This window comes from Zalophus californianus, chromosome 11 (genome assembly GCF_009762305.2).
Source record: "Zalophus californianus isolate mZalCal1 chromosome 11, mZalCal1.pri.v2, whole genome shotgun sequence".
NCBI lineage: Eukaryota > Metazoa > Chordata > Mammalia > Carnivora > Otariidae > Zalophus > Zalophus californianus.
The window spans coordinates 96,930,482-96,957,524 of NC_045605.1; the positions used below are offsets into that span (position 1 = coordinate 96,930,482).

Genomic DNA, 27,043 nt, shown 5'->3' on the forward strand with positions numbered 1-27,043 from the left:
TGCTGAAACTTTCAAGTATACGTAAGGACACTTAAAAAAAAAAAAAAAGGCAATTTGTTTAGAGTAAGCTACCAGGCTACCACAGATCTCAAAAAATCTAAGTTGTGGTACAATGTTACAGTAATTGCCTTTAATGAGTTAATCCTCCCTGTATTCACGCCCTTGGAGAGTGCCCTCTCTGACTCTAGGCTTAGCTCCGTGGCTTGCTCTAGCTAATGAAACAAAAGTGACATTACCAGAGCCTTAAAACATGCTTGTGCACTGAGGCCTGACCTCTCTTACTTTTTTTTTAAGATTTTATTTATTTTACAGGGAGAGACACGGCGAGAGAGGGAACACAGAGAGAGGGAACACAAGCAGGGGAGTGCGAGAGGGAGAAGCAAGCTCCCCACTGAGCAGGGAGCCCGATGCGGGGCTCGATCCCAGGACCCTGGGATCATGACTGGAGCTGAAGGCAGACGCTTAACGACTGAGCCACCCAGGCGCCCCCTTCTCTTACTTCTCTTTGGAATCCTGAGACTCTACGTGAAGAAGCATGAGGTAACCTCCTGGTGAACAGTAAAGAGATAAATCATCCCAGCTGAGGCTAACCAGCCTGCCAACTGCCAGATATGTCCATGAAGCCAATTGTATATTAGTTTTCTATGGCTACCATTAGAAATTACCACAAACTTAATGGCTTAATATGAATTTACTAGCTTTCAGTTCTGCAGGTCAGAAATCCAATATGGGTCTTCATGGAACTAAAATCAAGGTGTTGGTAGGGCTGTATTCCTTTCCAGAGGCTCTAGGGGATGATCTATTTCCCTGCTCTTTGGGTTGCTGGCAGAATTCAGTTCCCTGCAATTGTAGGATTGAGATCCTCATTTCCTTGTTGTTTGTTAGGTGAGGGCCATTCTCATCTTCTATCATTGCAGGTCTTTGACTCTCCTTTCTCTTCCCCTTTTAAGGGCTCATTTGATTAGAATGGGTGGGTCCATACAGGTAATTCCTCCCCACACCTCAAAATCTGTAACTTCAATCAGATCTGCATAGTTTTTGCTGCCACAGAAAGTAACATATTCACAGATTCTAGGAATTAGGATGTGGAGATCTTTGGCAAGCCATTATTCTGCCTATACATCAAGACCATACATATCCAGCCAAGCCATCAACTGACCACAAACAGCAGCCAAGTCAACCCAGACCAGAAAAACTGCACACTGAACCCACAGAATTTCGAGAAAAATATATGCTGGTTTAAGCCAATAAATTTTGGGGCTGTTTGTGAGGCAGAAAGGGCTAACTGATGCAATGACCAAGCCTACACCACTTTTTAAAATTTTTTTAAGATTTTATTTTTAAGTAAACTCTACAGCCAATGTGGGGCTGGAACTCACAACCCTGAGATCAATAGTCGCAGGCTCTACCGACTGAGCCAGCCAAACACTTCTGAAGGATCTATGCAACCCACACCCTGATAATATCCAGCCATCCCCCTCTTCTCTGCTCTAGTTCAACAAGCATGCCTAAGAGGCCATCGGCCATTTTGTGCTCTCTGAATCATAACATAAAACAATTAAATTAGTGTTGTTTCTTCTTCCAGGCCAGATCTAAAGATTATTCCCGAAATTTAACAAAAGTCAGCCTTATTATCTCAATAGAACCATAGAGGAGCTTTTCGATCCATGACTAGAAGCCATATACATGAAAAAATATATAGGCTAGAAGTCTTAGAGAAAGATTTGAGGAAGGGGCCGGCCATCTTTTGATAGAGCAAAAGCTGCTGAAGGAAGAGGGAAATTTCACTGCTACCCAACCATCTCTTCTTTGCATAAAGACCAATGAGGGCTTTGGGGCGCAGCCTCTAAGTAGGGGTCTCCAACCCTTCATTAGCAGCAAATACATTTTCTCAAATGGGCTCTCCCTCAAATTTGCTGATACTTAAAGGTCTGCAAAACTTAAGTAGAAGGAAAATGCAATAGCAAGTTAATGTCCTCTTGGCTCTTCTGGCTGACTTCCCTGTGCCTGGGTCTTGCCTATTAACTGAATGCTATTCGGATTTCATCTTAAAAACAAATGAGGATGGAGCCCAGAGGCCTGCCTTCCCCAGACTGATAAGAGCAGCACAGTGCAATTATACCCGAACAGCTTTGTTTCGGAATGTAATCACCGCCCCAGCCTTCTTCCCAATGGGATGGCAACAGTGTAATTACCTCTTCAGGATTCATTGTTTGGGAATGTATTTCTACAGGGCCCCCTTTCTAGGGCAAAGGAGCTGCAACAAGAATATAGCAGAATTCGTAGCCCCCTCCCCAGTAGCAGTCTTGGGAACCAAACAAATTATTTTGGTTCCCTTTAAAGTAAGGCCAGAGTTTAAATTTCAGTCTGTTTTTCTATCAACAAGGAGTCACCCATACCCCATGATGGTTCCGTTTGAAAAGTCCTGATCTAAAGCCAGACTGCTTGCATCCCCAATTCCCACTCTGCCAATACTAGCTGTGGTCTTGGGGAAACTACTTAATCCCTCTATGCCTCAGTTTCCTCACCTGCAAAAATGAGTAGAAACGGGGCATCACTAGAATGTTGTGAAGATTAAGTGAATATGTGTGAAGTGCTTAGAACAGTACTTGGCATACCGTAACTGCCCTAAGGTTTTTTGGTTTGTTTTGTTTTTTTAAAGCACATTTGAGGACGCTTGGGTGGCTCAGTTGGTTAAGCAGCTGCCTTTGGCTCAGGTCACGATCCCAGGATCCTGGGATCAAGCCCCACACTGGGCTCCTCGCTCGGCGGGGAGCCTGCTTCTCCCCTGCCTGCCGCTCCCCCTGCTTGTGCTTGCTCTCTCCCTCTCTCTGTCAAATAAATAAATAAAATCTAAAAAAAAAAAAAAAGCACATTTGAAGCACCATATTCCATAGCCATTACATTTTGCAAATGTGATCCAATATTAGCTCAGGGTCAAAGCTAAGCTTGACTTACCACGTTCTTTCTTTTCACAACCCTTTGCCAGTTCAGCATGCAGGGTAACGTTGGATAATTTTAAGTGCTGCTATAGAACTAGCACAGCCTCTGACATACTTGCCCAGGTAAAACTTTAATAGGCAGGAGAGGCTGTACATATTTCCATGTCAGTCCTTTCATTTATGTTACCAGTCCAAGGGAAACTATAATAATTAGACTGTGGTAGAATCTTGCTGTTGAAAAAACCAGTAGGTACTACCAAAAGCAGCCATTGGCAATATGGCAGATTCTAGAGAAAATTTACCTTTCTAGCCAGATTTATTTATGAAAATAAGTGATATATATCCTCCTCACATGCTTAAAGTACACCTCACCTTCCTGGACAATACCCTTGTTCCCACCAGGAACTTTAACCTTTTACCTCCTGTTCAGCTTTCCCTCTGTTCCTTTGTAGCCTAGACTAGTTAAATTCTCTGCTTAGGAACAAATACTTCCAGCATGTGCCTCGCCAGCCATAAGCCTCAAGAGTAAAAATCATAAAAAATTAAAAAAAAAAAAAGAGTAAAAATCATGAGTTTATTGCCAGGCAGGCATTCCCAAAGAATATAGCCCCACTGCTCAAAACAACAGGAGTGAAGCTGGGCCCCTTCTGCCTGGTGCATACAGCTGCAGTGAACTGGGCTTAGGACAAACCAAGGGACCGATCTCAGAAGCCCTGTAATAATGAGAAACTGTGGCTACAGGATAACTATCTGGCTCTTGGGTGAAAATTCACTCCTCACCAAAAGAAACACCTTCAGGGAGTCTCAACACTCCATAAGGTCCCTGGTCACCCACCTGCAGGTACCTCTTTCCACATCATGGCTTATACCAAGATATCCATGCTTGCTCTTGGCTTCCAAGAGTGAGTGGCACAAGGACCCTGGGGAAGAGTTGGCCTTGTGGATCAGCAGTTGTTAAAGAAAGGAAATTAACACCCACAGGTTGGCTCTGCTTTGGTAAAGAGGGTGAGAGGTGCTGTCTGCCAGCTTCCATGGCATTTCCAGCCAGTTTGGAATACATGAGGCTGCTTGTGCTCATAAAAAGAGAAAGAGAAAGAAAAGCTTATGTGAGTTTAGAGTTTTAAAAAGAAGGAGAGGTGAAAGGTTAGCATGGTTTATTAGCTTCCAGCATTTACACTGATCATGTGGGTAAAACTGATGGGAGTAGATGGGACAGCAAAAGGATTGTTCCAAGTCTTTCCAGGGGTTGTAGAAGATCTCTAATCTTAAATAAAGTGGAGACTGTCTGGCTACTGCTTCCACTAGAAAATATGGGCTTTGACCTCACATTTTAGCTTTTTCTTTCCTCACATCTCCTCTGTAGATTTCTATACAGTATCATTTGTTTTGAGGGGTTGCAAAACATGTCAAAGCACACAAAACAAACATAACCTAAGTAGAGAGACGTAAAGGTTCTGGCGTTATATTGAGTACTTAAAACTAGAGGCCATCTTAAGTTGGCACCTTCAAAATGACTAGTATTTCTAAGGAGTAGACAACCACAGGACTTAATAAGCTTTGAGATCACTCTATGTCTAGGGAAGCCCCAGAATACAGAAAGCTTAAAGTGTAAGTAAACAGTGGGGTCTCAATCCAGATATGCTGACAATATTTCTCTTTTTGGAAGAAGGAAGAGGAACAGGTGAAAAATTGGTTAAGAGTTGGGAGAGAGGGGTGCCCGCGTGGCTAAGTCGGTTAAGTGTCTGCCTTTGGCTCGGGTCATGATCCCAGGATCCTGAAATCGAGCCCCACGTCAAGCTCCCTGCTTGGTGGGGAGCCTGCTTCTTCCTCTCCCTCTGTCTCATGGCTCACGTGCTCTCTCACTCTCTATCTCAAATAAATAAATAAAATCTTTCAAAAAAAAAAGTTGGGAGAGAGGTTATATAGGTCAATTCCTCTCACTTCCTGCTGCAGAAATACTGTAAGGTACTGAGCTCCCACAACCAGCTTTCTGTTTATACTCCTAGTCTAGCATTTAGCATAATACCAACTTAGTAGGTGGTAAGCTTTAGAGGGCAGAGACCATGTCTTGTTCATCTGGACACATAACACTGTACCATTAAACAACAGAAGTTCAATAAATGCTCACTGAATCAAAATGGCTGATATACCAGCTGAGTACTCTGTATGTAATTAAGAATTCATTCATTCTTCCCATTAACAGCTCCAGATGAAGAAGAGTTATACAACAGGGTCTCACCAGCACTAAAGTATCTTGGGGTCCTGGTATTACCACCTCATCTCACCATGCCTCTGTCTCTGCATCTGTTCCTAGCTCAGTGAGTTCTCAAATTTTAAAGCACATTATGATCACCTACAAGACTCTTTAAAACACAAATTCCTGGGGGCTACAACCAGAGTTTCTGATTCAGTGGGCCTGGGGTAGGGCCCAAGAATTTGCATTTATAATACTTTCCCAGGTAATGATGGTACTGGTCCAGGAACTACACTTTGAGAATCCCATGCTGCCATGGGTACACAGAAGCAAACACTCGGTATGCTGAGTAGATGCTCATTTTATCAACACAAGTCCTGATGGGGGACAGGAAATAGTTTGTCATATGCAAACCTTGTGACTCCTCTATTCTTCCCCGCTTGAGGGACATGACTACAGGCAACAGAGGACACACTAGACTGTCAAATTATCAACACAAGGACTCTCAAGTTACCATCTGTTGGTGCCATAGAACAAAAGGTCCACAGTATTTTCAACTCACTGACCATAGCAAAAGGGGAAAAAGTCCTGCTTGGAACCCAGGAAGAGCCCCACTTGGGGAGAACACAGAAAAACAGTGAGAGATCAGCAAGGTTATAATCAGTGAGGAGACTGGCATAGTTCTAACTCATACTAGTCTCCAAAATTTATAATAAAAATCATAATAATGATAATAGCTAACATCTACTGAATACTTGTGTGCCAAAAAATACTATTCTAAGTGTTTCATTCATTTAATTTCACTCATTTAACTCATTCAATCCTTTAAACAATCCTATAAGCTAGGAACTATTCTTATGACCATTTTATAGATAAAAAAATTGAGGCCCCCAAAAGGTAAAATAAATTAACCAAGACCACACTGCTAGGAAGTAGAAGAATGAATATTTGAACCTAGATAGCCTGGCTCTGGAGCCCAAACTCAAACATTTTGCTATAATGCCTCCTAAGCAGACTATATACTATAAATGGCAGCTATCCTCCCTAAACTCCCACTTACTCATCCTCACAGACCCAATCAAAAGAAAAATGGGGACACAGAGTTTCTTTGAACTGTCCCAAAAGACATAAATCCCCAGTCCACACCGTGTTTGAGCTGCATCCTCCTTAGCTAATCAGAATTGGCAGTTAAAGTCCCAGGGGAATTATTAAATTTTTAGTAGCAGGGTCAAAACAAAATAGAAAATCAGGCCACTCCCTGGCTAGACTGTCAACTCCCTAAGGGCAGAACCATTTAATTCTTTCATAAGACCCGAAGAGCCCTGGAAAATGCTAAGCATTTAGAAAAGTGCTACATAAACTTCAAAATGACAGTAAAGAAAGGGCACAGGTGGGGAAGCGTCAGCAAGTAGGGAAAGATCAAGAGGAAATTTCCTGGGGGAGAGACAGAGGCACAGAAAAACTTAGTCACATAATATAAAAGGGATAGGGGCGCCTGGGTGGCTCAGTCAATTAAACGTCTGCCTTCAGCTCAGGTCATGATCCCAGGGTCGTGGGATCAAGCCCCTCCTCAGGCACCCTGCTCAGCAGGAAGCCTGCTTCTCCCTCTCCCACTCCCCCTGCTTGTGTTCTTTCCCTCTCTTGCTGTCTCTCTCTGTCAAATAAATACAATCTTTAAAAAATATATAGAAAAGTTCATTGACAAAGCCCAGTATTTTCCCCTAGAAAAGCTTGAAGCAGCACAGACAATTAAGCTTAGAAACTAAGACCCTGGTTCTCAATAAGCACACTTCTCACTAGCAGTGTAAGGAGATGAAGTAAAAGGCTGGGGTAGAGAGGACCCCAATACTCCAGTGACTGGTGGACACCAAGTAAGTAAAAGTCTTGGGTGCTGTAAGGTGTCTATCTAGGAAGGCTGGGTTCTCTGGAAGGAGTGTTGCATTTATTTCTCTGTCTCCCAGGCAACCAAGCCAGCCCCTTATCGCCTTCACTTTCATCACTGGAGCAGAATGAAAGGTAATTGGGTTAATTATTAAAGGAGCACTAGCTAGTACCGCCACTACTAATTGTCCATTTATCTGGGGCTTATAAACAGCCATCTTAATTGATGTTGAGTTGGAATGTGTCACTCACTTTATTTGCCTGGCTACTAGGTACCAGAGAGGTATAGGACACAGAGATAAAGGGTCCAGTCATGGAGATAAATGGCCCAACACCAGAACTATTATTCATTTATGTTCATACTCATTTAAGTATACCATGATGTCCCTCAACTGTATTCACACATACTATTCATCTTTCCCAGATTTGCCAATTCAAGCAAAGATCTACTATATTAGGTAATTTGTTGTATTAGAGAGCTATGATATCGGGTTGAGAAATCAAGGTAATTCCTAAAAGTCAGCAAGCCCAGGGCCCCAGATGCCCACCTACATGGCCAAGCTAGACTAGACAGGCCTCCTAAAAGTAATTCTCTAAGGTACCAGGGAAATGGGGAACATCTAAGAGAGGCAAAAGACAACCAAAAATAAAGTTAACAAGGAAAAGTAAAGTCTTACAAAAGAGGTAGCTCTGTTTACCCACAACAGGCAATAAACAGAAGGATGCCTGGGACATGAGATTATATAAAGCAATTATTCTAATGCTGCACTGCTGGGTCTGTAATATATACAGATGCAATATACATGACAATAATAGCACAAAGGAGAGAGAAGGGAATAGACTTACAGTGCAGCAAAGTTTCTGTACCTTACCAGAACTAAGTCTGTATAAGTCTGAAGTAGATCCTGACAAAAGACAGTTTAAAAATCAATAAAGAGATTAAAATGGTACATTAGAAGATATCCACTTAATATAAAAGAAGTCAGCAAAGGAGAAACAGAGAAACAAAAAAGACATTAGAAATACAGAAAAGAAATAGCAAAATGGCACACAAAATCCACCTGTATCAACAACATTAAATGTAAATGAACTAAATAATGCAATCAAAGGCAGAGACTGTCAGGCTGTATAAAAAACAAAAATCAGCAACACAGGTTTGAACTGCACAGGTCCATTTAAGATGTGGATTTTTTGAATAAATACAATACAGTACTATAAATGTATTTTCTCTTCCTTATAATTTTCTAAATAACATTTTCTTTTTTCTGGCTTAAAAGAATACAGTATATAATACATACAATACACAAAATAATGTGCTAATCGACTGTTTATATTATTGGTAAGGCTTCTTGTCAACATTAGGCTATCAGTAGCTATGTTTTTGGGGTGTCAAAAGTTATACACAGATTTTCAACTACATGGGGGTTGTACCCTTAACCCCTGGATTGTTCAAATATACATTTGATATACATCAACTGTATATCCTTTCTATAAGAGACCTACTTTAGATTCAAAGAAATAAATAGGTTAAAAGTTAAAAAGGATAGAAAAAATATATATCACACAATCAACAGCCATAAAAGAGCTGGAGTAGCTATACTAATATAAGAAAAAATGGATTTAAAGACAATATTGCTAGAGACAGAGGGATATTTTATAATGATAAAAGAGTTAAATTCATCAGGAAGGCATAACAACTATAAAAATATATGTACCTAACAACAAGGTCTCAAAATATATAAGGCAAAACCTGACAAAACTAAAGGGAGAAATACACAATTCAGCAATAATAATTGGAAATTTCAATACCTCACTCTTAACAAAGGATAGGACAACTAGACCAAAAATCAGCAAGGATATACAAAACTTGAACAACACTATCAACCAAGTAGTTCTCCCCAACATCTACAGCACACTCCACACAACAACAGAATACACAGTCTTCTCACACACACAGGTAACATGCCAGGACAGACCATGTGCTAAGCCATAAAACAAGTTTCAATAAATTTAAGATAACTGAAATCATATACCACAGTCACATTAAATAAGAAACCAACAACAACAGAAGGAAATTTGGGAAATTCACAAATATGTGAAAATTGGAGAACACATTCCTAAACGTCTAGTGGGTAAAAGAAGAAATCGTAAGAGAAAAATTAGGATGCCTGGGCACAAAGCCATCTATAGCCCAGGACACTCGACCAGGCCCCAATGACCTGCAGCAAGGAGCAAGAAAACCCTGACACTTCCCATTGATTTTAATCAAAACACTAAATTAAGTACATCAGGCCCACATCTGCTCGGAACAGATGCTCATTAGGATGAAAGTCAAAAAGATTAGACAGGACATATAACTAATACCCTACACTACCCAGGTCTCTATCCCTCAGTTTTTTGTTCTTCCAGTAATTGCCAGGGCTTCTCATTTCACTTTTATGAGGACTCAAACATGCAGAAAAATACTGTAGGCTTACGAGCCTTTTAGCAGATAACCCCTACTTGAACTCAGGCAAAACATGGCACAGAAGATTATGAGTCAGGCAGACAGACGTGGTTTAAAGTTCTAGGTCTGCCTCTCACTGTGTTATATTGGGCAAGTGACCTAACTTCTCTGAAATTCAGTTTTCTTCCCTGAAGAACGGAAATGCATGATCTACTTCACAGGGTTGCCATAATGATTACAGGAGGTAATATATGGGAAAGCACTTAGTACAGTACATGGCTCATAGTACAGTACATTAACTTTATGTCCTTCTTTATTATCAGTGGCTGTTACTGCACAGAGCTAGAGCTGTCTACTAAAAAGTCAGCAGGGGGAGCTCCCCAGACTTCTGTGTGTTTCCCCAGAAATACACCTGATAGAGTTGCAGTAGCTTTAAATTTACTTATACTACTTTAAGTATAGGTTCAGAATTTGTGTTGCCAAAGAAGGGGCATGGCATGTGTTGATGGGTGACTAGAGGCCACCAGGAACCTACAGAATTGTGGGGAAGGCACCAAGATAAAGAAGAAGAGATGGAAATTAACAGTCAAAACACTTCTCTATAGTAGCTTCTGTTTTCTATTACCACTCTCAGGTTCATGTGGGAGAAAGTGGGTAGAATGGATCTTAATTTTCTGCAAATCCATTTTTTGTTAATGGCTCTGAATGCCTTTGGCTACGGGTCCACTGGAGACTCATTTGCCACCATAGTACTGGTCACACCTCCAAATACTGCAAGTGTGTGTGTGCTTCACCCCTGCAAAAAGGCATTCACCTTTCAAAGGTTTTGGCTTTGGGGCACCTGGGTGGCTCAGTCTGTTAAACATCTGCCTTCGGGGGCGCCTGGGTGGCTCAGTTGGTTAAGCGACTGCCTTCGGCTCAGGTCATGATCCTGGAGTCCCGGGATCGAGTCCCACATCAGGCTCTCTGCTCAGCAGGGAGTCTGCTTCTCCCTCTGACCCTCTTCCCTCTCGTGCTTTCTATCTCTCATTCTCTCTCTGAAATAAATAAATAAAATCTTTAAAAAAAAAAAAAATCTGCCTTCGGCTCAGGTCATGATCCCAGGGTCCTGGGATAATCCCTCATCGGGCTCCTTGCTCAGTGAGGAGCCTGCTTCTCCCTCTACCCCTCCCCCTTTGCCCCTCTCTCTGCTCATGCTTTCTCTCTCTAATAAATAAATAAGATCTTTAAAAAAAGAAAAAAGGTTTGGCTTTATGTTTGGAACTAAGAACCAAACAGCCAGATTGAGGTATGGTCAACCATCTAGACTTGGAGCTATAGGAGGACAGGAATCATGCCTCTTATTCACTCTGGTAGCCTAGAACAGTCCCTGGCACATAGCTACACAACAAATACCTGTTGAATATAATTGTTTTGAGACCATTACAACATCATTCCAATCATACAAGTGAAATTGCCTTTGCAGGAAAACTGGGAGTCCTTACTGCTAACAGGCCAGTTTCTCTTTCACTCCAAAAGCCGTTATTACAGGAGCTCTATTACATGATCACAGTAAGTTTAATAAAAAGGAAAAATCTGCATCCATCAGGGCTAGAAGGCTCAAAGAAAGGGCTACTACATGATTTTCCTCAGCAAGCACCACTGGGTCATAAAAAGGCTATGTCTAGAAACTGCTTAAAACAGAGCGAATTAGGGACACCTGGGTGGTTCAGTCGGTTAAGTGTCTGCCTGCCACTCAGGTCATGATCCCAGGGTCCTGGGATCAAGTCCGGTATCAGGCTCCTAGCTTGGCAGGGAGCCTGCTTCTCCCTCTGCCTGCCATTCCCTCTGCTTGTGTGCTTGTGCTCTCTCCGACAATAAAAACCTTTTAAAAAAAATTAAATAAATAATAAAAAATAAATAAAACAGGAATTAATGCAATTAAGAAAAGCCCTGGAAATCAGCCAAGTTCCCTGGGAGCTCTTTCCCTCTTCTAGATTAAGGTCCTAGAAGCAGCATGCTACTTTGATACTTTGTCCTTTAAAATAACTGTAGGAAGGCAGACTAGGAAGCTTTGGAGTCCCACTGCCTGGTTCAGTTTTGGCTCCTCAACTTCTAGCTGTATCACACTGGGCAAGTTAGCCTTCTGGGCTTTAGTTTCCTCCACAGTTAATTAGGTAATAGCACCTATCTCAGGATTATTGCAAGAAAGAAATGAAATGTAACTGGAAAAGCATTTAAAATACTCTCTAGTATACAGCAAGTGCTCAATAAATGTTAGGCTTTTTTTTTTTTTTTGGTTGTTGTTATTATTCTTGGAATTTTCTCAAGAGATGAATAGAAGTAATACAGCTGTCAACAGAATCTGGAGGAACATCCAAACACAGGTAGCCCCCCGCCACTTCTTGAAAGTTTGTGTTATACCACTTCACTTTTACAAAAGACCAACATTAGTACCTTGTTTTCGCTAACTGAAGGAAATCTGAAGAGGATTTTCACTCTTACGAAAAAAGGTAAAAAGTTAAAATAGCGTTCAGCGTTTGCTTTACAGTGAGCTGTTACAAAGGCAGCATGCACTTTGAGCATCAAGCTGCCACAGCTTTGAACTGTGTCTGTGAGCACATCTGTGCTTTATGTCAATTTATTTTGTGCAGCCACTAACAAGATGTGTCCTAAGGTATCAGAAAAGCCTGAGAGAGGTTATTTTTTGGGTTTGGGATTACTAAAATTTTTTCCATATAAATTAATGGTAATTGCTTCTTCGCTTTGCACCATTCTGGCTTGCATAAGGTTTTGTAGAAACACTCCACTTTTGGAAACCTGTATCTACAAACGTTGAGAGCCTTTACGAAAAGACCAATAGGTTCTCTGTAACGTGTATCTTGAGAAAACAGAAGAAACTGGTTTAATTGTGGATGGAAACCATCTGCTAACCTAATGCAAGAGTGAGGTTCTTGAGAATCTAGATTTCCTTCCCCTTGAGATACTTTGCATTCTTTGTTAGAGAACTTTTCTCAGTGGATTTGATATCTGTTAACAGCTGCCTGCTGGAACACAACCCCTATATTCAAAAGTATCCATAAGTAAAAGTGGGCCATTTGGGGGTCAGACCTCTGGGCATAAAGTAGGAAACAGGAAATGGCGATAGAGTTCTTAAATCTAAGGAATAAATAAACATACAGCTGTTCCCAAGCAAAGCTAAATGCCAAGGAAACAGATTTTCTAGCAGTAGAGGAACAGGAGGTGCTGTGTGGGGTGATGGAGGCAGATGTCTGGAACAAAGGGTGGAGAAGAGCTCTATAGTATTGCCTGGCAGCAAGTGATTATCTGCCAGTGAGGAGCTTCCACATGCCATCAGCCAAGCCACACAGAAACACCACGCATGGAGAGGCATTGAGGCACGGCGTCTGTTTACCCACGAGGGCCAGAGGTCCTCAGACAAGGTTGTCAGGGGACCCAGATACAGTCTGCTCCCTGGCCAAGCCTGGGCCGACAAAGAGTCTGGTGGCTAGCAGAGAAACCACTGAGGTTTCTAGGACTTCGAGGCTTTGACACTGGGTCAAGGAGAGACCCAGTGGGAGACCAGAGATCCTGTGGCCTTCCAGCTGTCATAGCTTGGTTAGAAATCACATTCTCCCAGGCTGACAGTGTTACTGCCTCACCCAGATCCCTTCTTACCTTTAACCACTACATGGCCCAGATTTTCCAAAACATAGTATCTTTAAGAAATTTTTAATAGATGCTTATTAAAGACACACCTAAACATGGATTGATTTTTATACCTTTTATGCCTTTACATAAATTTAGAGGTTGGCAGTGGAGATGACGGGCAAGTGGAGGAAAGAGTGTGATGGGGAAATAACCTTTGTCAGAAAAAAACAGAATTCTGCTTTGTTTCCTTCTCTAGACACTGCCCAGAAGCAGCAGCACATACTACATCTGAGAGCCTGGTCACACCATGTAGCTTAGGCCAAAAACATTGGTCACTAAGCTATTCAGCCACCATAAAACTGGCTCAGCTGGCATTGTCCAGCCCACTTTCTGTTTCTGAGGTTTCTGAGCCAGCCTTATGGGTCTCTTCTCCTCCTCCTCCTCCTCCCCTGGAAGATTCCACAGTGCCTGGAAACTCCATCTGCTGGCAGATGAGCAAAGGGTTGAAGAGGTGTGCATTAAGTTCCTAATTAAATCACAGGATCTGGTTCATGAGTATCTCACCAACCAAAACATGAACAAGACACCTTTATCATTCAATTAAAAGCATAGCTAGAATCTAATTGCTGGATTAAGAAACAAAGAGTTTAAACAATTTAAAAAAAAAAAAGATGTTTGAAGGAAGTGGGAATGGGCAAGATAAATAGCTTCGCTCTATTCTAGTTTCCTGCCTTGAAGTAAGGAACTGGGTACAAGACCTCAAAACAGAGTATTCAGCCACATGACAAGATGCCATTACATCAACATAGGTAAAGGAGGGAAAAGCTTTATTTGGCTCCCCGCGCCTTCAACTTTTCAAAATCCAAAGAAACATTTCCTTACCTGCCAGTACCCTGTTAACAGAAGAGTGAGTAGCCAAGCCAGGCTGTCCACGTTCATGAAAAATCCCCGCATAAGGCAAGTATTCAGGCAGCAAGAAACGCCTACAAGAAGGAACCACGTGTGAAAAGCCTAGAAAGACTACCATAAAACAAAGGAGATAAACTATCCACCTGCCCCCAATAATCAAGGCTAAGGGATCCACTCAACTTAGGAATCCACAGAAGCCCAGCACATTGTAAAAATTCCTGGAATTTGTCCTTCTGCAGACTTGTATCTCCTTCCTGATCTTTCTTCTGCAGTTATGCAGGCTTCTAATCTTGAATAGGATACTCCCCAGGCACTTTTCTATCTCTTTTCATTGTGGCCTATCAAGTCTTTAGGTGGCAGGGCTGGATTATAGGCTCACTAGGAAATAATTCCAGATATGGAATCCACAGTCCAGAAAGTGCGTTTAAAAACGAAATCCCAGGCTCTCATAAAGGCTCCCTCACAAAGGCTGACTACCCAGCTCTTACCTTGGAACGAAGCGTCCAAGTGAAGGTGCAGACATTCGGGCATTGCGTGGAGCTCGGTGCCTGGATCTGTCACCATTGTCCCTGGAGAAAACACAAAGACTATATATAAGAGAGTCACTTAAGCAGAACCAGCCATCAGCCCAAAAGACAAACATTCCCCCAAACGAAATTTCTACACTTAGGTGAAGAACCCAGAGAAATTAGTCATCAGTTTGCTTACTAATTTGGATGGCATATTAATATATTACATTTCTGGAGTACCTCAACTAAAAGATTTATGAGCATTTGCTGACAGTTCAGTAAGAAGGAGGATGATTTTTCATGAGTTAATGTGATCTCTGAACCCTGTAGCATCTGAAATGGAAGTCAAGTTTAGATCTTCCAAGGCACCCAGAATGGAAATATATAAACTTCTCTTTCTAGATTGAAAGATACAGAGAAACTTTGGCTTTGGGGAATCTTGAAGGAAGAAAAAAATTCCCCCATCAACTTCATTCAGCAAATGGTTATCTCTAAATGAGTCTGTTTAGGTCTTTGATGTGGAAAAAAAATCACTTATGAAAAGTGAAAGAAAAACAACACAAGAGAAAGACTAGGCAGTCCCTTTTTTTGGACTGCAAAACTGGCAATGATGAAGAGTATTAGACAATGTAATCCCAAGCATTCGAGTAAAGAGAAAAAAGTCTAGGTGTTTTCTTTATGGTCTGTTAAAGCAATAGTAATAACCACCATTTATTAAATAGCTACTAAGTTCTAATATAAAGGTTATTTTTTTTAAAGATTTTATTTATTTATTTGACACAGAGAGAGACAGCAAGAGAGGGAATACAAGCAGTGGGAGTGGGAGAGGGAGAAGCAGGCTTCCCGCTGAGCAGGGAGCCTGATGCAGGGCTCGATCCCAGGACCCTGGGATCATTGACCTGAGCCTAAGGCAGATGCTTAACGACTGAGCCACCCAGGCACCCCTCTAATATAAAGGTTACTAACATGTTACCCTATTTAATCCTTCTAACTACCCCAAGAGGTATTATTAGCTTTGTTTTACAGATATGGAAACTAAGGACCAGAAAGGCAAATGCCCAAGGTCACACAACTAGTAAGTGGCTGAGGCAGGATTCAAAGCATATCTGATTCCGAAGCCCTTGCTCTTTCCACTATACTCCACTGCCTCCTACAAGACAGGGACTTCACGTGGCTTAGTTTCTAATGCATCAAAGGAACAATAAGCCAAAGGGCACCGGCTGGACAGTGCAGTTAATTAGCTGCTTAACCAACTTCACAAAATAAATGAACCTCTGAACGCTTGATTTGGTATTTTTTCTGAATTCTCCCTTTGGATTATCTTCAACTTAATGAGATCATCTTCAAACTGGCCCTGGAACTAAAGTTAAGACAATACTTTAGCTTTCAAATGGACCCCTGGGAGCTTTACAAGCCAGAAATGAAAGCCTAGGAAGGTTTTTATATCTTGGTGGGACTGGATGCTGAGCATTAACAGAGAAATCAATATGAGAGATATTGGAAGCTGATCCATTAAAAGTCAGTACTTGCTCTTTATTTTCCCCAAAGAGAAGGCATACTATTGTTTTCCTTAACATATCATATCCCCTTGACTTGAAACTCTACAGATGAAGGGAGAGGAAAGGGGAGAGACAGAAAGAGAGAAAGAAAAGAAGAGACTATATGGAAAGTAAAAAGGTTATTAAAAAGAACAATGAAATCAGAAGTTCCTAACCAGTAGACTGCAGCTCTGGGGAGCCCACAAATTGTTATAAGATCTTGGTAGCCACATGCATACAGAAAAAAATGAGTCTCTTAAACAAATGAGATAGTTCTCAAATTAAGCTAATATATTACTATTTTTCAAATATAGGTAGCTTCAAATTTTGATCAAAGTACCAACTCACTTTAAAGTACAAATGAAGGGCACCTGTGTGGCTCAGTCGGTTGAGCGTCCGCCTCTTGATTTCGGCTCAGGTCATAATCGCAAGGTCGTGAAATCAAGCCCGGAGTCAGGCTCCCAGCTCAGTGGGGAGTCTGCTTGAGATTCTCGGATTCTCTCTCTCTCTCTGCCCCCGCCCCTCCCCAGGCTCGCTTATGTTCTCCCTCCCCCACCTCAAATAAATAGATCTTTAAAAAAAAAAAGTACAAATGAATTGGACAGCTTTTCATAACAGCATATTTTACTTATCAATGGGCACTAAAAGTACAGTTAATTATCATGAGAAAAGTTAGAAAATATTTTGAAGTTAAAAAGGGTCCTAAGCCTCAAAAGGTTAGAAACTAAGCCAGAGAAAGGAGCACCATGGGATAAATGCAAGCGCTTCCTCCATAGCTCTGAGAGAGAGCTGCCTTCCCAGAATCAATCACACTGTGGAGCTGACAACTGGCTTCTGCAAGGTCCAAAGATCCCTCTCCCCCTGGACAACAAACAGGTCTCTATCTGGCGTCAGCAGGGCTGAAGAGCAGGGAAGGAGAAGCCAGTGCACTAGATCATTCTGATCAGCAGTTGCCAGTGCTCAAAGACGGCACAAGCCTTGGTGAAAGGACACAGGGAAGACAATTTAGAAAATTGGACAAATACGTCAGGGCTGGGGGGAAATCTGGGCTCCTTCGACATGATTCACAAGCCTCTTTTCGTTGTTATTAAAACCGACAAACAACTTACTTTCTTTCTTTCTCTTTTTAGAGAGAGAGTGCACAAGCAGGGGTGGGGTGGGGGAGAGAAAGAGAGAGAACCTTTAACAGGCTCTACGCTCAGCACAGATCCCAACTCGGGGCGTGATCTCATGACCCTGAGATCATGACCTGAGCCTAAATCAAGAGTCATACACTTAACCGACTGAGCCATCCAGGCGCCCCCAATCTAACTCCTTTCTGACTCAGTTTCTCCTTCCATTTGAAAAAGGGGGTTGGGACAAAAAACATGGCCAAAGATAATGGCTTTATAGTATTCACAGATTACTGGGGGGATATATAGGAAAATACAAATGAGATCAGCTGGCTCAGACACAAAGTCTCAGACTGATGGTCACATTCGGCAACATGAGAGATGTTATACAATGAGTAGAGATGTATCTGCTGGTCCTCAGCTTAACATCTTGACAAATGATGGAGAAGCTAAATGGCATCTCAATAAAATACAGAGAAGACTTCAAATTAAAAGCATTGAGGACTCTAGCATAGAGGAATGAGAGCATGGGCCTCAGAACGATTAGAAAACTGTGGAATGCGATGAACACACAGTGAGAGGAGAACAACAAAGAACATCTAGGAGAAAACAGCTCCAACACTGTTCCAGGAAAAACCCTGAAAACAGGAATGGGAAAGGTGGCAGAGGCCAGAATGTTTGACCGCAGGACAAGTGAGGCAAAGAGAGGGATAAAGGCTCTGGGAATTAGTACCGACCACAAAAATCCCTAACTAAAGGCACAGCTCCAAGTAAACTAGAGATGAAAAGAACAACTCATGACCCTAGATTCTGTAGTATAGAAAGAAGGGAGGATTCTGAAGTAAGCAGTGTGGCCGAGGAAACCAATTTCAGTGCATAGGATATCTGCAGCGGGGATGGAAAATAGGAGAAGGGGAAAGGGAGAGTGCTAAGAGTTCCAAGAAAAGGGCTAAGGACTTGAAAGTACTTAAAATAATGCTGCATTTAGAAAGCCACACAGACTCTGCCACTCACTTCAGTGCTGTCTGTAAGATCAACGTGAGGCGAGGCTGCACAGGCTGAAGGAGGCCAAGTGAGTGAGGCAGAGACTGAACGTGCGTGGCCCAGAGGCTGTCTGCCAGATGAGCAGGGGGAAAGGCAGACCCAGACAGGCCATTCACCTTAGGAATGGCGAAGGTGCTCTGTACCGGGGCTGAATGGAACACAGCCTGTGCCCTCTCCCAAGGGGACTTGAGGAAAATAAAGCAAACAAACGCAGCCAGTAAGGAGCAGAATATGCAAATATGCTGGTACTGCTCCTCCTTCACAGGAGGACTCTTTGTCACCAAACTGCTTTTCAGGGAAACACCAGAGAAATCCTCATCAATTTCATCAGCCAGAAGCTGCCGTTAAGCCAGCAGGACAGAAGCTGGTGGAGTTATTAATGGCTTTCCCAGCTGTTGAATTCTGTGCATCTCTGATTAACTCTCAGAGGGGTATTTGGGAAGGAGAGGGGGAAGAAAATAAGATTTTCTTGTAAAAGATTTTATAAGGAGAAAAACACCCTTAAACAATAGGCATCTGAGACAAATGCCAAATACAAGAAAATGCATCTCTGGAACAAGGGAGAGACACACAGCAGCAACTCTTGTTAAACGCCTAGGATTAATTGCCTCAGAGAGAGGCTGTAATTTAAAGGAATGAAAAACACACCTACAGACTGCTGTCTGAGTCCTGACCAGACAGTCAGGTTGTCATTACTCCTCATGACAAATGGCTCTGACTCGGGCCTTTATAAATGCAGCTCTTGCAGCAAAAAGCTCAAAAGGTCATTGTCCTCTTGACAATACAGTTGACTTCGCTGAGAATTAGACTATTAAAAAAATAAGTGTTTTCCTATGCTCTTCTGTTTTTACTCAATCTCCAGACAATAGAAGGCCTAGCTGGTATTCCTGTCCCTGGATGGCACAAGTCCTTTCCTTACCCAGGTGCTCTTAGTAAGAAACCGAGGGCCCTGTCTCTACTGCCAAAGGACTGTGCACACGTGTAAAGGCTTAGATTCTGGGAGGAAGGCACAGGGCCCGTGGGTGTCATTCATAAGGGATACCTAAGAGCACATGTCTCTTGGAACTGCAGAGCCTTAACTTTTCCCTAAGGAAAAAGATAATTACCGTTTACAAATTCCTCTCCTCCCTTATTCTACCTTTAATTTCACTTGCATACATTCCATACTCCTATTGTACATTTTATTTTAAGAATACAAATCTAGATCTCTAAGTGGTTATGTCCTCCTTTCCCCCCTCCTCCCGCCTGGCTGTTTAACTCTTTCCTTCTGTGTTTTCCCATGCTATGCCCAAGTACAATCCATACATATTCCCTCTTCTTTCTCTTCTAGCATTCCTTATAATAAATATTCATATATATTTTACTTGCCCAGAAAGAATGCTAATTCTGAAGTTGCCAAGCAATAGTCTATATTTCTAAGCAATAGGCTCAAAATCCTCAGGAAAGAGCTAGAATTCAGGTAGGCATATATTTTAGAGACATGTTGGGGCTCTCCAGGTGCCAGATATCCTGTCCCTAATCCTCAGGAAGTCTCCTCACTTCTCTGAGATTTTTCATTATTCTGCCTCTGCTGAACACAAGGGAAGTTCATCTAAGGTAGTCAGCTCCCACAAAGATCTGAGCACTTCAGGGTTAAACTTCAGAGATTATCCCCTCTGATTTTACAGATCAGACACTGAGGCCTAGGGTGGGAAAGGGACTTGCCCAAAATCAAATGACAAATTTGGCTCAGCCTAAACCAGAACCCAGGGCAATTCTCTAGACAAGAGTTGTCAGGCTATGGGGGCAGCGGGCACTGACAAGTGATCCCAGTTCCCACCACAGCTGCTCTAGGAGTCACTTGCTGTTTTACCAACTTAGTTCAAAACTGGCTCAAGTAGGAGTCACAAAGGACTCAGGCAACATTTCATTTGGAGAAGCAGGAAGTGAGACAGCCGAGCTCTCAAAGCTCATTTCCCAGGAATGTTCACAAACTGGCCCCACTCTTAGAAAACACACCTCTTACACCCAACACGTAACGTCCAGTCCGAGTGTCCTCTCCTATATTTTGCCCACTGCTTCCTAACTGGTTTTCCTGCATCCCACCACATACTTGCCACTTTAGGTCACCCTAACGAATGCTGTCAGAGGTAGCTACCTCAAATACTTTTTCAGTAATGGCTGCCCCCAGATAAGAATAAAGTCCAAACTTCTCAGCCGGGCATTCCAGGCCCTCGGTTCAGGCCTTTTGGATCTTCTCTTTCACATTACAAACACTCTGTAGCTCTAGCCACAGATTTATTCAGGCTCCCCCAAACAAACCCTGTAAATCTTCAATCTCTGAACTTTTGCTTAAGCTATTCCCTTAGAATCTCCTAGAATTTCCTTCCCCACGCTCATCCTCCACATCAATTCATCCAGTCTATCCACCCAGCTGAAACCCAGGAAGACTCCTCACATCTCCCCAAATACTCTCTTCCCTTCAGAGAATGCTGCTCTGTATTTTAGTGCTACCTTATTACAGTCTGTCTTGTAAGTTATTATGTAAAAATCTGCTCACATTATTTCATAGTCTAAAACTCTTCAATGACTCCCTTGACCTACAAGATAAAAGTTCACCTCCTTTGCAAGGTACACAAGACTCGCCGAAGATCTGGTGTCACTCTAACTCTCGGGGCTCACCTGCCACATATCTTGGACTTTACAGTCTAGCCAAACTTATCAACAAGGGAATTTCTGAAATACTCCATGCTATTTCATGTTTCTATGACTGTGCATTTGTCTTTCTCCCAAGTATATCTAGAAGTGACAGTCCTATTTTAAGACATATAACTTTCTCTTTTATAAACCCACCTTATAAAAAAAACAATCAACCACTATGAAAATCAAGTAAGTGAAATTTAAAACTCTCTAATAAAAAGGAAGAGAACAGTTTCTTATCTCATCCCACTTTAGGAACTACTTCTAGTTTTCTAGCCTGATTCCCGACTGTTGTAGCAGGTTCCAGTCTATAAAGAGAATAACTTTAAAGTGTGTTTCCTTAGAATTTCTCTTGTATTTCTAATATCAAAGAGTCTATGGTTTGTAAGTCAAAGGAAGGAACAAAGGCAACTCCTCTTCAAAATGAAGTAGACAAGAACACTCTCTAAAGATTTACCCTTCCCTTTCTTGGCTACAGTTATGTATCTGTTATTAGTAGTCACTGACTCCCACAGGAGTCCTGGAAATTCTGGGCACAGAAGAGAGAGCAGGAGCAAGTAGTACCAAGGACACGTAGCTTCACTCTACCAGAATTCCTAGCCACAAGAACTTGAAGCAAATATAGGAGTCTCACAAAGCTGCCAGGATTTCACCTATACACAGATGATAACGGTAGTACTGTTTGGTTTTCACGTATTTTCTTTGCCATGGCTCAACTAAATTTCAGTTACAGGAAAAGAGCAGGTGAAGAATATTAAATTCTGAACTCAAGGCAAGCAACTTCTCTTAAGCCAGCCCAGTCAGATGGCAGAGCAGAGTGACAGCCTTCAGAATCCTCAGCTACATCACAGACCAAAAGACCTTTTAACAACTTCCTTGCCAGAAGGTGTCTAGAACGGGGACTATAAAAGGAGGAACTCTTTCTGCATGAGGCTGTCTGTGTGTATGTGGTCCTGCCACAACACTTCATGCCAAGCTAAGGAACCAGAACCCATCTCTGGCACCTAGAAATGACTGTCATACAGTGAAACATTTTTGCCTGTTTGGTCACAATATGCACTTCTGGGTAAAAAATCAAATACAACCAGATAAATTAGAAAAATGAAGAAAACAAATGTAATAGACCTAAAGTGACTTCATCTTAAGGCTGAAGGACTAGAATTCCCACTGAGATGTTTTTCCAAAGTCAGCCCAGTGTCACAACGGTAAATTAAGAACTTGCTCTTTTCTGTGCTAGCAACAATTTTAAGAAGTGAATATAATTCCCCTCTGGCTGGTATGCTGGTGGAGGTATTTGTGACTGATCCAATCTGAAGCTTCTCTAATTCTGTCATCGGCTCAGGGGATTCTTTGCCTTGGAAGGCAAAGCAGTTACAAAAAGACACAAGAAGGGCAGGAATAAACGGGATGATTCTGGGATTATAATTACATTTAGAAGAAGAGATAACATGAGGAAGGGGTGAGGATAACAGGAACAACAAACACATACCACCTCTTGTGCAGGCCTCAGCAATGACTAGGACACGGCACTTAACTGCAGTGCTTCAGAAAAGCCTCCCTCTCTTTCCAAAGGGATGGTGAAAATTAAAATGGCATTTTTCCTTATGCTTATTTGCTTTCTACATTCTAGCAGGTGGTCTGGGCTCAAAAGCAGGCAGACAGCAATGTCAGGGGCAGCCACACCTTTACCCTGCTTGTGAACATCTTTATGCAAAGAGAGATGCTGAAGACTTCAGGACAGACCTTCTGACAGCAGGTTTCTGGATGTCCTATTTGCGCATTTTGATAAACACAGGGACCCTGCAGTCTCAATCCTGGCCACAGACAGAGATGAATGGCAGGAGAAGATGCCTGCCTGGGTAGATGGTCATTAATCCAGAACACAACAGAAAATTTAACCCGATGCTGACCAAACTTCAAAGCTATCCTCCCTAGAGATAAATCTAGATAGTCTTCTTCCACAGCAAATTCAGGGAGCGCAAGAGCTCAAATGTAGTTCTACATCATTTATAAGGTTTTTATTTTATTAATATATTTTTAAAGTATTTATTTGAGAGTGAGAGGGCATGCAGGGGAGGGGCAGAGGGAGAGAGAGTCTCAAGCAGACTCCCCGCTGAGTGCAGAGCCTGATGCGGGGCTTGATCTCATGACCCTGAGATCATGACCTGAACCAAAATCAAGAGTCAGATGCTTAACCAACTGAGCCACCCAGGCCCCTCCATTTTTAAAGGTTTTTAAATCTGTAGAACAGGGCACCTGGGTGGCTCAGACGGTTAAGCGTCTGCCTTCGGCTCAGGTCATGATCCCAGACTCCTGGGATCGGGTCCCACATCGGGCTCCCTGCTCCGTGGGAGCCTGCTTCTCCCTCTGCCTCTCTCTCTCTGTCTCTCATGAATAAATAAATAAAATCTTTAAAAATAAATAAATAAATCTGTAGAACAGGGGCGCCTGGGTGGCTCAGTCATTTGCCTTCGGCTCAGGCCATGATCCCAGGGTCCTGGGATCAAGCCCCGCATTTGGCTCCAGGGAGCCTGCTTCTCCCTCTCCTCTACTGCTCCCCCTGCTTGTGCTCTCTCGCTCTGTCAAATAAATAAATAAAAATCTTTAAATCAATTTGCAGGACAATAAAAACCAGACACTAAGTATGTTTGCTCCTGTTCTCGAATCTCAGACATGTCTGATTTTGGTAGTCTCTGTATCCTCATTAAAAAAAAAATACTACAATGGAGTAAATACCTCATTAGGGTATTATAAGGATTAAAAAAGATTTTAGAGCCATAGCCTTTTCGAGTGAGTGGTTGTGTGTTCGCCATCTTAGGAAAAAGATGTTCTCGTCCGTGGCGTATCTGGCGAACCCATTCAATGCACCCCACCTGCGGCTGGTACACGATGGCCTCACCGGCCCTGCAGCAGCCCCGCGGGGCCCCCGGGCCCGCCCCACCATTCCCGCAATCTGGCAGCAGCCTCTGTGGAAGAGTATAGTTGTGAATATGGCTCCGTGAAGTTTTATGCACTGTGTGGCTTTGGTGGGGTCTTATGCTGTGGTCTGACACACACTGCTGTCGTTCCTCTGGATTTAGTGAAATTCCGTATGCAGGTGGACCCCCAGAAGTACAAGGGCATATTTAATGGATTCTCAGTTACACTTAAAGAGAATGGTGTTCGTGGTTTGGCTAAAGGATGGGCTCCGACTTTCACTGGCTACTCTATGCAGGGGCTCTGCAAAACTTTTATGAAGTTTTCAAAGTCTTGTATAGCAACATGCTTGGGGAGGAGAAATGCCGATCTCTGGTGCACATCACTGTATTTGGCTGCTTCTGCCAGTGCTGAATTCTTTGCTGACATTGCCCTGGCTCCTAAGGAAGCTGCTAAGGTTCGAATTCAAACCCAACCAGGTTATGCCAACACTTTGAGGGATGCAGCTCCCAAAATGTATAAGGAAAAAGCCTTAAAAACATTCTACAAGGGAGTTGCCCCTCTCTGGATGAGACAGATACCCTACACCATGATGAAATTTGCCTGCTTTGAACGTACTGTTGAAGCATTGTACAAGTTTGTGGTTCCTAAGCCCCGAAGTGAATGTTCAAAGGCAGAACAAGTGGTTGTAACATTTGTGGCAGGTTACATAGCTGGAGTCTTCTGTGCAATTCTCACCCTGCTGATTCCGTGGTATCTGTGTTGAATAAGGAGAAAGGTAGCAGTGCTTCTCAAGTTCTTCAGAGACTTGGATTTAAAGGTGTATGGAAGGGACTCTTTGCCCGTATCATCATGATTGGCACTCTGCACTACAGTGGTTCATCTATGACTCTGTGAAGGTCTACTTCAGGATCCCTCGCCCTCCTCCACCTGAAATGCCAGAGTCTCTGAAGAAAAAGCTTGGGTTAACTCAGTAGAATGATCAAAGCAAATGTGGACTGAATCTGCTTGTTGATCAGTGTTGAGGAAAGTGCAAGAGGAACTTTTATATATTTGACAGTGTAGGAAATTATCCATTCCTGGTATAATTACTGTAGTCTCTTGCCTAAGGCGAGGGTTTCAAACCCACTGTTGAAATAAACCCAACTATTCATGAAAAAAAAAGATTTTAAATATATATACAAAGTATATTAATATATTTATATTACAAATGTTTTGTATGTTATAAATTAGTATACATATGAAAAATATTACTATAGCTGATATCTTTCATTCAATACATGAGGGAAAAGAACCAAAAAAGATGGGATGTGGCGACTCTATACACCTAGATGGGACAAGATAGAGGATGGGAAAATGATCCCTGGCTTAGCAAATGGGAAGAGAGCTGAAGATGTCGAAGTGGGACGGCAAAGGCAGGAGTATGGTGTACTATGAAGGCGAGGAAACCAGTAGAACAGTCTCTCTTAATGGCACCCTAAGTGTTAGGAGGATTCCAGGCCGTGTCTAACTTACCTGCTTCTCTGTACCTGAAAGAACTATAAATTATGATTGTACAAGCTTCTAACCTTCCTTCTAGTTATCAAAGCTAAGGACAAGGATTGGGGCAGAGAAATTAAAATGGGTCGGTACATTCCCTCACTTCTCACTCACTCCCACCTCCCAGCACCTAGAAATTAAGAGAAGAGAAGCAACCCCAAGCAGCACTCAGTTTACAACAGGAAGGAGGAGGGCAGGGAAGAGACAGAAAGAATGAACAGACAGTAACTCAGCATCAGCCAGCTGGCAACTTCCTTCACTAGGAGACCTGGACTACTAATACTGAAGTGACTAATCCACAGCTGTTATTAAAAACAAGATTACAGTCTGCATCAGCCCAAAAAGAAAGGCAAACACCGGGTGAAGGACTTTCAGAGGGGCATGAGAGAAATCGGCCCATCGTTACTAATCAGGGAGCAACGGAAGACCCCTAGGGAGAAACAACGGTAAGTCAGCGTAGGAAAGGTGAGGAAGGTGATGTAAATTCAGGTCGTGCTGAAGCCAGCGGGGAGGTGAGAGCACAGGTGGGCTGTGGGGAGCACAAGGAGGAGGCAGTCTGACACAGGAAAATCGAGGGGGAAGGAAGAGTAGAGGGAGGAGGTGGTAGCAGAAGAAAGAGAAGGTAAGATGAGAACAGAACATTTCAAACTAACCCAGAACTCCATTGTGAAGGACAAGTCACGAGGCAAGATACAGCTCAAAGGCATCAGCGCCACGTTTCACCACTGCAAAGAGGTAACACAGCCTTCCCAACGTGCACGGAGGGAGGCTATGCGATCTGCACCGACTCCCAGAGCTCCCCAGGATTACTGAGGCTTTTTAGTGGTACTAAGTCCCCGCAGTCTTGGCGTGTACTTGAAACTGCTTCCCCGAATAGACCCCAGTGCTGAAAAAATAATCATAACCTGCAGGGGAACATATTTCACTCCTGGTGGGTGCCTGACTGAGGGAGTGGAGACTGTCTTTCCCCTTCCGGCCAGTATATGCACCCACCTTCCCCTACAGTGGACTGAAGGGAGAATGACTCGGGCTAGGAGCCAGTGGGCAGCCGATGAGAAAGGACCAGCACCCCTGCTCCACGTGCCACTGCAGCTCCTTCAGGGCATCCCTGCATTTCTTTCACGTTTACATCTTCCCCAGACAAATGAACCGCCCATTCAGTCTGCCTTCTGCTTCCAAGTACACAATTGCTAGTGTGTTTAAGAACCATAACTGGAAGGCAAATTGGTATAAAGGTTGTTTCCACCTTCTTAGTCATCTTTGGCAGAGAGATTTCTCCAACGCATCTTAAAGCTCTATTGCAAGGTGACTCTTGGGGAACCATCCGTTCAGCTCACAGAAGAGGAAAGTCGAAAGGGAGGCAAGAACTCTTAATATCCCAGACCTGACCAGGCTATGTCAAGATGGAGAGGGGAGGGCGCCTGGGTGGCTCAGTCGTTAAGCGTCTGCCTTTGGCTCAGGTCATGATTCCAGGGTCCTGGGATCGAGTCCCACATCGGGCTCCCTGCTCAGCGGGAAGCCTGCTTCTCCCTCTCCCACTCCCCCTGCTTGTGTTCCTGCTCTCGCTATGTCTCCCTCTGTCAAATAAATAAATAAAATCTTAAAAAAAAAAAAAATGGAGAGGGGAAAAAAAGGAAAATGACTGACAGGCTGTCCTATTCCAGTATAAAAGGAGAAAAAAATAAGCCTTAAAACACCTCTCTC

The 27,043-nt window shown here is 42.8% G+C and overlaps 1 protein-coding gene and 1 pseudogene across 10 annotated transcripts in view; one reads left to right on the top strand and one right to left on the bottom strand.

The window, feature by feature from the left end:
- AMBRA1 (autophagy and beclin 1 regulator 1) overlaps positions 1-27,043 on the bottom strand; it is a 171,896-nt gene that overhangs the window by 74,749 nt on the left and 70,104 nt on the right. For all 10 annotated transcript variants that reach the window (XM_027581235.1, XM_027581232.1, XM_027581228.1 and 7 more), the window contains 2 exons: positions 14,491-14,571; positions 13,976-14,076 (listed from right to left, as the gene is read on the bottom strand). In XM_027581235.1, coding sequence (XP_027437036.1) covers positions 13,976-14,076; positions 14,491-14,571 — 182 coding nt within the window. The remainder of the gene's footprint in view (positions 1-13,975; positions 14,077-14,490; positions 14,572-27,043) is intronic.
- LOC113915375 lies at positions 23,710-24,955 on the top strand (annotated as a pseudogene).